General features: G+C 37.4%; 1 protein-coding gene across 1 annotated transcript in view; it reads right to left on the bottom strand.

Annotated features, from left to right (window-relative positions):
• LOC150079292 (polyamine-transporting ATPase 13A3-like) overlaps positions 1–12028 on the bottom strand; it is a 559638-nt gene that overhangs the window by 226902 nt on the left and 320708 nt on the right. Inside the window, exon 17 of the mRNA XM_090383023.1 lies at positions 9643–9763. Within this exon, the coding sequence (XP_090239149.1) occupies positions 9643–9763 (121 nt within the window). The remainder of the gene's footprint in view (positions 1–9642; positions 9764–12028) is intronic.

Below are 12028 nucleotides of genomic sequence, written 5' to 3'. Positions count from 1 at the left end.
TGCATGAAGAATCACTACTGATAATCAAATCAAGAGTATTACTTCCTCTAGTTGCCTCCCGAACATGCTGATGTAGAAAACAATCATCCAATAAATCCACAAAAGCCTTGCTAGTATGTGAGTGTCCAGCCCCCAAATTCCAGTCAATATCTGGGAAATTAAAATCCCCCATTATAAGACTCTCTGATTTACTGGCCCACTCTATTTCCCTGTACAGTTTCTTATTATACTCATCAGAGTCATTAAGCCTATGGCACACTCCTACTCTCAATTTTGATCTCCCAATGCTTATGTCACACCAAACTGACTCGACACTGCACTGTCCAGCAATGTCGACTGGCTTCACTTCCTTGGATTTTATGTATTTCTTAATTAATAGCATAACCCCTCCTCCCTTCCTACCCTGTCTATACTTTCTGTAGACATTGTACTCCCCATATTCCAGTTCTGCATTCCTTATATCTGTGTGACACCACGTCTCTGACATCCCCACAATATGTGCCTTTGATGTTTTGAGCAATACCTCAAATTCATCAAATTTATTTAGCATTGGTGTACACGCAGGTATACATGCACCTGTTCTTTTTCTTAGCTACCCTAACACAACCTATGTGTTTATTTGTACCCCAATGATTCCCAGCAGTCTCTGAACTATCCTGCATCTTATTTTCCAGGCTGCGGCTCATTCCAATAGAAGCAGTGCAAGAATCACTTTCACCTCTGCCAGTGGCTACTGTTAATCTATTAGTTCTTGTATCCCCCCCCATCTAGCACTGCCTCGATAGCATCAGCAAACATTCTTGCACCCTTTCTATTTAAGTGTATCCCATCCCTGTAGAAGTAGTCTCTCCTGTTAACAAGTACAGACCAGGCTGAAAAAAATTCTACCCCTTGAGCCTTGCACAATCCTTCCAGGGCCGAATTGATCGACAGGGCTCTCATCATATACTCCCTCCTATCGTGTCTGGGCAGAATTGCAGACGCTTTCAAATTCAACCCTAATTCACGGCTTTTTTTCAACAGTGACCTGTACTTGTTAAGTAATTCCGCCGGTCTCCTACTCTTAATATCATTAGTAATACAATTGAACTGTGGTACGCTTTTAAAACATTAATCACAGATGCCTTGAATGCGTATATACCATTAAAAAATACTCCACGAGAAGGGTTCCAAGTCGGATGAATAGTGAAGTTGCCACATTACTTGAGCAGAAAAAGGTGGCATGGAAAGGTTACAGAGCAATAAAAAGTTCTGAAGCCTATAACAGCTACAAGGTGATGTGTAATAGAGCCACAGAAAAGGTTTGACAGGCAAAGGCAGTTTATGAGAAATCACTAGCAAAAAGAGCAAAGAGGGGGGATAAAGAATTCTTCACATATATAAATGCCACAAAAGGCTTTTCATTTACAAATGAAAAGCCTTTTGTGGCAATGGGAAATTGTGGAAGCGAAGTTAAAAAATATGTAATTAATGATATTGAAATTTCGCAAGATTATTTATTTGAAAAAACTTTCGAGCCTACAGACCAGTAAGGCTCCTGGAGTTGATGGAATATACCCTATAATCTTAAGAGAGAGGCATCAAGCGAGTGCATTGAACCATTGAGGCTAATTATGCGAGCATCACTAGACTCTGGGGCGATTCCCTTGGATTGGAAAAGTGCAAATGTATCTCCCATACATAAGGGTGGCTCTAAAAGTGAAGTTGGAAATTATCGACCTGTCAGTCTGACTTCAGTAGTAGGGAAAATCGTGGAGGCAATGATCAAGGGTGGAATTCAGGATCATTTGGATAGAATTGAAATTATCAAGGATACTCAGCATGGTTTTGTAAATGGAAAATCATGTTTAAAAAATCTGGTTCGCTATTTCGAAAAGGTCACTCACGAGCTGGATTTAGGGAATAATTTTGACATTGTTTATTTAGATTTCAGCAAAGCTTTTGACTCAGTCCCATATGAGCGGTTGCTTTATAAGCTGGAACAGGTTGGAATCACTGGGAAAATCTTTAGATGGATAGAAGGATGGCTTCAGGGCAGGAGGCAGAGGGTTGTGATAAATGGCTATTCCTCAGATTGGGTTGATGTAAGAAGTGGGGTTCCCCAAGGATCAGTATTAGGACCACTGCTGTTTTTAATTTTCATAAACGACATTGATGAAGGGATAGAGGGCGTGATGTCTAAATTTGCAGATGATGTTAAAATTGGTAGAGTAGTTAACGATCACTGTCAACCTGAGCTTCTTCAGAGAGACCTAGATAGATTTCAGGAATGGTCAGAAAAATGGCAGCTGTGCTTTAATCCAACAAAGTGTAAGGTATTACACCTGGGAAACAGTAATCCCAAAAAAACGTATTCACTTGGTGGAGTTCAACTAAACCCAGTACTGGAGGAAAGGGACTTAGGTGTTACGATACGGTCAGGCATGAAATTCTCTGAGCATTGTAAACAGGTTGCAAGGAAGGCCCATGGTGTCCTATCGATGATCTATCGAACTTTTGCAAGTAGAGATAGGGACGTGATAATCCCATTATATAAGGCTTATGTTAGACCACACTTGGAATACTGTGTTCAAGTATGGAGACCGCACCTAAAGAAAGACATCGAGCTTCTTGAAAGGGTGCAAAGAAGGGTAACTCGCCTGGTGAGATCGGCAAAAGGGCGTCCTTATGAAGAAAGACTTTGAATATGTGGGTTGCAGAGTTTGGAAACTAGACACCTTAGAGGAGATTTGATTGAGGTGTTTAAGGCTCTGAGAGGCATCAGTAAAATGAATGAGGACAAAATTTTCAAGATTATAAATGATGCTAGAACTAGGGGACATAAATTCAAGTTACAGGGGGAAATGTTTAGACTGGACTGCAGGAAGTTTTATTTTAGCCAGCGAGTTATAAATTACTGGAATAAGTTGCCTTCATGGGTGGTAGAGGCCGACAGTTTGGGGAAATTCAAAGGTCATCTGGATAGTACTTTTGGGTAAGGGAAGCGCATAGGATGATAGGTTTAATTTCCTTTTTTTTATTTTTTATTTTTATTAATTATTATTATTTAGTTATTTATTTTATTTTATTTTATTATTTTTGTTTTTATCATTGTTTTGTTCGGATTTTTTTTTTTTGGCTGGTGCAGCATAAGCCATAGGCTTTCTTGCACCATGCGGCCGTTACTAATACTAATACATGGCGTCACACAGATATAAGTAGTACACAGTTGGAATTTGGAGAGTACAATGTGTACAGAAAGGATAGACAGCAAAGGGAGGAGGGGTTATGCTGTTAGTTAAGAAACACAGAAAATCTAAGGAAGTGCAGCCAGTTTACATGGGTGGACCATGCAGTGTTGAGTCAGTTTGGTATGACATAAGCACTGGGAAAGCAAAATTAAGAGCAGGAGAGTGTTATAGGTATAATAAGTCTGTTGAGTATAATGAACAATTGTGCAGAGAAATAGAGAGGGCTGGTAAATCGGAATGTCCCATCATGGGGGATTTTAACTTTCCAGATATTAATTGGAACTTGTGGATTGGTCGCTCGCATACTAGCAAGACTTTTGTGGATTTATTGGATGACTGGTTTCTACAGCAAAATGTTTGAGAGGGAACCAGGGAGAGTAATACTCTTGATCTGATTATCAGCAGTGATTATTCATGCATTATGAATTTGCAGATAAAGGAACCACTAGGTGGCAGTGATCACAGTGTATTGATGTGGGATTTACTTAAAGATATAATTAACATCAGCAGTAAAGGAAAGGGTTTTTGCTTCCATAAAAGTGACTATAGTGGTCTCAGACAGTTTTTAAATTCTATACAGTGAGATAAACTGATGATGTTACCAATGGTGAATTCTAAACGGGACTTAATCTTGGAGGCTTCAAGGCTTTTTATACCAACTTAGAAATACTGTTCAAGGTTGAGGCCTAAATGGATGTCAGAAGAATTAATGAGGCTTATGGCAGAGAAGAAAAATGCATGGTATGCATATAGATTAGGCAGATATAAGTTAATCTGTAATCAAGTCACAATGGAGGTTAGGCAGGCAAAAGCAGATTATGAGAAATATTTAAAGAGGTTTTTACTTGCGTTGAATCAGATTGGTCTACTTAACAACATATATATGGTTTGACTATTTATGATCATGCTCAGGCAGCTGATAAACTGAATGAGTATTTTGCATCTACATTCACACATGATGAGTTATTCAAGGAGGCGGGGGAATGCCAGAAGTTTATCAAACTCTAATGGGAGTTAAGTGATTTTGTAATAACTGATATAACTGATATAATAATATAACTTTGTAATATTCAGTTATAGCTCAGACACAGCATGGTTTTGTTAAGGGAAGGTCTTGCCTGACCAATTTGATTGGATACTATGATGTAGTCACAAAAGAATTGGATGCAGGGAATAACTTTGATATTATATATTTGGATCTTAGAAAGGCTTTTGATACTGTTGCACATGGAAGACTGCTGCACAAATTGGAGCAGTGTGGCATTGGTGCCAAATTGTTGCTATGGATAAAGGGATGGTTGAGTGGCAGAAGACAGAGAGTGGTAATTAATGGACACTGCTCATCGTGGACTAATGTTATTAGTGGAGTCCCTCAGGGTTCAGTGTTGGGTCCATTGTTGTTTTCTGTATTTATAAAAATATTGATGATGGTATATCAAGCTTAATGTCCAAGTTTGCAGACGATACTAAGGTTGGCAGGGTTGTTAAGGATGCTACTGATGCTATGCTGCTGCAACAGGATCTGGAAAGGTTGAGCAGATGGGCTGAGAGGTGGCAAATGAAGTTTAGCATTGACAAATGTAAAGTACTACATATGGAAAACAGCAACCCCAGAGCAACGTATCAACTCTGTGGTACTAGACTGACAGTGGTAGAGAATGAAAAGGACCTGGGGGTAATTGTGCAGGCAGATATGAAGTTCTCTGAGCAGTGCAGACCGGCTGCAAGAGTAGCTCCTGGTGCCTTATCAATGATATACAGGAATTTTTCTAGCAGGGATAGGGAGGTGATTATTCCCTTGTATAAGGCAATGTTTAGGCCGCACCTTGAGTACTGTATACAAGTCTGGAGGCCTCATTTCAAGAAGGATATAGAGCTACTGGAACGAGTGCAGAGAAGGTCAACAAGGTTAGTGAATGGAACAAAGGGTTGCTCTTACGAAGAAAGGCTTAAGTTTTGCAAATTACAGTGTCTGGAGTCTAGGCCCCGGCGAGGTGATCTGATAGAGATGTACAAAGCCTTGAATGGTTTGAGTATGCTCAATGCTGATGGGATACTGCCTCTTGCTCAGAATAATCACCTGAGAGGGCATAAATTCAAATTGAGAAAAGACAGATGTAGGATAGATATGCGGAAATTTGCCTTTAGCTAGCGGGTAGTTGGTTGGTGGAACAGACTTCCATCCCTTGTTGTGGAATTTGATAGCTTAAATAAATTTAAGGCTCATCTGGGCAGGTATTTTTTTTTTTTTTTTTTTTTTGGCTGATGCTGGATAAGCTTGCTTTCTTGCATCATATGCCTCTACTAATGCTAATTCTGTCTTTACTGTCGTTAACAACTCTGCCAACCTTTGTATCATCTGGAAACTTGGACATCAAGCCTGATGATATACCTTCATTAATATCACTAATATTGATGAAGTTATATCAGGGACTCAGCTTATAACATTAGTTGTTATAAGTGGAGTCCCTGAATACACAAAACAACAATGGGCTCAGCACCGAACCCTTGGGTACTCTGCTAATAACATTAGTCCAAGAAGAGCAGTGTCCATTGATTACCACTCTCTGTTGTGTCCCACGCAACCATCCCTTTATCCATTGTAGCAACTTCCCCTTAATGCCATACTGCTCCAGTTTGTACAGCAATCTTCCATGTGCAACAGTATCAAAAGCATTCCTGAAATCCAAGTATATGATATCAAAATTATATTTTTGAATCCAGTTTCTTTGTGACCACATCATAGTATCCAATCAAATTGGTCAGACAAGACTTCCCCTTAACAAAACCAATCTGTGTCCAATCTATAACTGATGTCCTCTCTAGATGATCCTGCAGTGCTTCGTTAACCAATGCCTTCATTAATTTTCCTGGAACAGAAGTTAAACTAACAGCTCTGTAATTACTTGTGTCGCCCTTTGATCCTCCTTTGTGAATTAGGGTCACATTTGCACATCTCCAGTACATGGGTACCTCCCCTGAGTCCAAGGAAGCTCTCATAATTATGGCTAACGGATTGCTTACTTCCTTTGCTGCCTCCTTTAACATAACTGGATAGAGCCCATCCACCCCAGGTGCCTTTCTTGTATTTATCTTCAACAATTTCTCCTCCACTTTACTCTCAATTATTACAAGATCATCTAGCTCACTGCCAGTGTTTACTTCATCTATGGCATTCCCCTTCCTGAATAACTCCTTATGTGTGAATGTAGATGCAAAATATTGATTTAGTTTGTTAGCTACCTGAGCAGGATCATGTACAGTTGAACCATCGATATCAAGCGGACCAATCTGATTCATCACCTTCCTTCTAGAGTTTACATAAGTAAAGAACTCCTTGAAGTTTTTCTTTGCATCCCTTGCCAAAGATTTCTCGTAATCTGCCTTTGCCTGCCTAACCTCCTTTGTAACTTGGTTACAGATCAACTTATATCTATCATAGGCTTCTGTGTCACATGTTAATTTATATGTATCCCATGCATTTTTCTTCTCTGCCATATGTCTCATTAGTTCATCTGCCATCCATTTAGGCCTGAACCTTGAACAATATTTCTTAGTTGGTATGTAAAGCCTAGTAGCTTCCAAGATAAGTTCTTTGAATGCTTCCCATTTTGAGTTTGCTGTTGGTAACATCATCAGTTGGTCCCACTGTATAGAATTTAAATACTGTCTCAGACCATCGTAGTCGCCTTTACAAAAGCAATAACCCTTCCCTTTACCCCTGATGGTAGTTACCTCTTTGAGTAAATCCCACTTCAGCACACTGTGTTCACTGCCACCTAGTGGTTCCTGTATCTGCAGATTCTTAATGCATGAAGAATCACTACTGATAATCAAATCAAGAGTATTGCTCCCTCTAGTTGCCTCCCGAACATGCTGATTTAGAAAACAATCATCCAATAAATCCACGAAAGCCTTGCTAGTGTGTGAGTGACCAACTCACAAATTCCAGTCAATATCTGGGAAATTAAAATCCCCCATTATAAGACTCTCTGATTTACTGGCCCACTCTATTTCCCTGTACAGTTTCTTATTATATTCATCAGAGTCATTAGGCCTATAGCACAGTCCTACTCTCAATTTTGATTTCCCAATGCTTATGTCACACCAAACTGACTTGACACTGCACTGTCCAGCGATGTCGACTGGCTTCACTTCCTTAGATTTTATGTGTTTCTTAACTAATAGCATAACCCCTCCTCCCTTCCTATCCTGTCTATCTTTTCTGTAGACACTGTACTCCCCAAATTCCAGTTCCGCATTCCTTATATCTGTGTGACACCACGTCTCTGATATCCCAACAATATTCACCTTTGATGCTTTGAGCAATACCTCAAATTCATAAAATTTATTTACCAAACTCCTAGCATTGCTGTACACGCAAGTATACATGCACCTGTTCTTTTTCTTAGCTACCTTAACACAACCCATGTGTGTTGTGTTAAGGTAGATCTGGAGGTAATTGTGCCATCAGATATGAAGTTTTCAGAGCAGTGCAGACAGGCTGCCAGAGCAGCTCATGGTCTATTGTCAATGGTATACATGAACTTTGCTATCAGGGATAAAGAGGTTATTATCTGCTTGTATAAGGCAATGGTCAGGCCACACCTTGAGTTGCTGCATACAGGTCTGGAGGCCTCATTTTAGGAAGGATGCAGAGCTGCTTGAATGAGTAGGGAGATGGGCATTGAGATTGGCAGGGGGAACAAAGGGATGCTCTTATCAAGGAAAGATTAAGTTCTGCAAATTACAGCATCTAGAGACTGGGCACCTGCGAGGTGATCTGATTGAGGTATATAATGGTTTGAGCAAGCTCAATGCTGATGGGATTCTTCCACTTGGTCAGATTACATGCCTTAGGTGGCATAAATTTAAATTGAGGAAAAACAGCTGCAGAATAGATATGCAGAAATTTGCCATTAGCCAGCAAGTAGTTGAATACTGAAACAAACTTCCATCTATTGTTGTGGAAGTTGATAGCTTAAATTCAAATTCAAGGAAGAACTGGACAAACATTTGAAGCTGATGGAGAGGTGAATGGGAAGTGGGGTTTTTTCTCTCTTTTTTTTTTTTTTTTTTCTCTTTTTGGCTGATGCTGTATAAGCTTGCTTTCTTGCATAATAGGCCACTACTAATGCTAATCCTGATTTTACTTCAGCAATAAATTCACTGCAAAACCCAAACAAGCAGAATATGAAACACTTGAAAAATATAAATAAATTGAAAGGCAAGGAAAAATTAATGGCATATGTTGATGACTATCAACTCTGGGATTGTCAAAATACAAATCTCTGGTGACACAGTTTCAACAAAATCATTGCGTTAGAACACTACACTATTATTCAAAATGCTTCATGCAACAATGAGAACAACTCAGAATAATTAAGCTCATGTTGTTTCACATAGTTACATATATTTATCTGGAACAAATAAAAATACATTAATTTAAATTTTTAGGATCAACAAAGGCTCTAATAACATCAAAAAATTGGGCATGGTACATTTTCATTAGGGCTCAGAGAGAGAGAGATAGTAACACTGATTCAAACAGACTTTACATCCAATGTAACTAGAGTCATCAGCTTGTCATAACGATGAAATTTGTTTATTATGTTTAGGCAACAACATTAAGTATGTTTTTCCCCCTTAAAGAACACATAATCTGTGCTATGACTTTAAAAGCATTGATTTCTTTGTGGTGGGATGGGGAGGGGGGAGTTCAGCTTATATCTTAACTAGAGTCATCAGCTTGTCCTAACAATGAAATGTGTTTATTGTTATGTTTAGGCAACAATATTAAGTATGTTTTTCCCCCTTAAAGAACACTTATGATCTATGCCATGACTTTAAAAGCATTGATTTCTTTGTGGTGGGATGGGGGGGGGAGTTCAGCTTATATCTTAGCAAACACAATATTTTCATCTTGTGAACTTATATAATTATGAAAGAGGTGGAGCGAGTCTGTTCTGTGGCTTCAAATAACTAGAGTGTTATCTATAAATGTACCCAAACTTTATTTTGAGCAAATTTTTGGAAACGAAAGGGCTGAACCTCCTAGATCTGAAAAGATACTTTTGCCATGGGATGGTGAGGAGGGGGAGAAGACACCTCTTCCCCAATCTTCTTCTTTCAAAGTACATATGTAATCATTAAATCAAAGTATCACAGTTAGATTGACAAGATAAAGGGTATGTTGTGTGGGAAAAGGCAAATGATGGCCACAGCCAATCCCTGTAAATATTTTTATTAAAATAGCAATTGTTGAAACAGGATTTTACTGTAGATTTAACAAACTATCTCTATGAAATATTTTTAATCCACTTTTTTTTTTTTTTTTTACAAAACTAATCTTTCAACATTATATTTATTAATGTTTTCATATAGATTATAAATTATATTACTTTTTACTTGCCTTTTTATCCTTTGAGCTAAATGCCACGAAAATTTGTGGTCCAGTTTTCTATAAGCTAAAGCAATTACTCGCAATCCCTGGACTGCATATTTATGAAGAATTTCATGAAAATCTTCTGGAACTAAATAAGATCCAATAATTATAATTATGAAAAATTCTTACAATCTTGTTTTATAACAAAATTTGAAACTCTCAAGAGATACGTTAGATAAATCAGAAGCCATCTGGCCCGAACAATTTCATGTGTTAATAACAGTAAGACACCGATTCAGCTAGCATCTGGAAGGTACCAATACACTATCCTTGAAATACATCCACCAGGTTTGTTTTATGCAGATTAAAGGTAATGTACTCTGTAAACAGATGTCATCGCGTTCTAGGACATCCTGTGAATTCTGTATACAGGAATGAGACAGTGAATTTGGAAGCAACAGATCTTTATTTTGTTATGGCCCATTTGCAAATGCATCCTGCATAATGTACTACTAATCTGAAAGCCACTATCACTTCTTGGAGAAAGTAGTACTTGGCGGGGTGTGCATGATCTTAAAAAGCAGCAGAGTGCTTGCTAACATGCTGTTATGCAAAATGACAAATGGCATAAACCCTTGCCTCAAAAATGCCTTCATCCTCATTCCAAAATTCTGCCTCATTGCTTGATCTGTGAGTCTCATTACTGCAGTATAATGTACACAAAATTCATTAATTTGTAAGGTCATCACAATCACACAGTAAAACTTCAAGTGGAATTCTTTAAGCCACAGTATCTTTTTCTAGTTTTTGTAATCCGATGTTAGCATTCTTTATGTCACAATAGTTTTTTTCTATCTAGTTCCATGGTTGGGATACATATGCAACAAGTGAAAATCAGTGTAGCAGCAATACACTAATTACTGTAGGTTTTTTTCTGATGCATACAGTTCCGATTAATGCTTAGCAGTAGCACTCTCAAGAAGGATGGGATTCCATTTGCAGACATTACAGTTTTCAGGTGATGACACATAATAACCGCCACTAACTTCAAATCACTGCCCAAAATATACTTCGGAAACAATCAAGGGATATCATGAAACAGATTCCACTAACAACAAAACTGCTAATCTTATAACTGGAACACTACTTCAGCCTAATTTCCATTTATTTAATCAAATTTCTAATTACTTCTCATTTCTCCAGTTACTTTAGTAGCTGGAGTGCAAAAGAAATAGCTGCTTGAACAGCTCGTTCATGCAAGTCTGAACTACACTACACATTAATTCCAGATATTTCTGACTTAATGCTGTTTTGCTATTCATTTTAAAGCTATCGACTCCATCAAATGAAATGATTTCATTAAATATGCCAAAAATGCAATCTGTAAAAGAGCATTATAGTGATTTGTGTCAGAATTATAGTCAGATATGGGTTATAATATAAGAACAGCATTATAGCAAATCAGCGTAAAGCGAACCGCATTATAACAAGGGCCTGCTATACTTCAGGACTATGTGCTAATTTCAGATTAACAGTACCACATTTGTCCTCTTGAATCCTCCCGTGGATGACCTTTGTGCACTAAATTTAATTATTTAATTTTTTTTTCACACTATTTAATTTCACAATAATTTTCACATGTTAGATACGTTCATTCAATAATTTTATTATACAACTCATTATATGGAGGGTTAAGATTCATAGTGGTTTAAGTCAGTCTATTCCGATTTTTCAGAACAAGGTGTTTTGTGTTTGCATTCATAAAAAACTAAAAAAATTTAATTTAATGAATGGTGATACACCTTGTGGCTAAAAAAACTTTAAAAATTTACATGAGTTTCATAATTTTTGTTAATATTCAAATTTTTGGTCAGCAGTGTTTATATAATTGACTTACACCATTATGTTTCTATGTAGTTTACCTATTTTAAAATGGTAAATTAGTGTAAGGAGGTGACTGTGTTATCAAAACTATGATTTCATACAGAAGAAATTATATTTTTTCCCTGTGAAAAGTACACTATAACAAAATTTTAAAAAACCTGGGTGATAGGCACATTGGGAATTTTTTTGTCAAAATAGTTAAGATTGTCTTGGTTGTTGCAGAATGATCATAAAAGAACTAAGGTGAACAGAATAAATTTAATTGTAATGTAAAAGATAGTTGCAAAATTTAAAAAAAAAAAAAATTATAGCTGCTTTTTATTGATGTTCTCATATTTTTTTTTAAAAAGCAATTAAAAAGTTAACACTAAATCGATAATCATAAAACACTGTCACCAAAAACTACTGTTTATGCTTCATCTTCTTCCTCCTCGTAGTCAGATAAAGGACCTAGATCATCAACTTTTTTTTTGAGCTTCTAATACCTTTAAAGAAGGCATGGTGAATTGGAGGGATGTATTTGAGAAGG

Source organism: Mastigoproctus giganteus, chromosome 10, assembly GCF_048544385.1.
Source record: "Mastigoproctus giganteus isolate SK-2022 chromosome 10, ASM4854438v1, whole genome shotgun sequence".
Taxonomy (NCBI): domain Eukaryota; kingdom Metazoa; phylum Arthropoda; class Arachnida; order Uropygi; family Thelyphonidae; genus Mastigoproctus; species Mastigoproctus giganteus.
The sequence above is the reverse complement of the archived record's forward strand: the minus strand, read 5'-3'. Positions and strand labels throughout refer to the sequence as shown.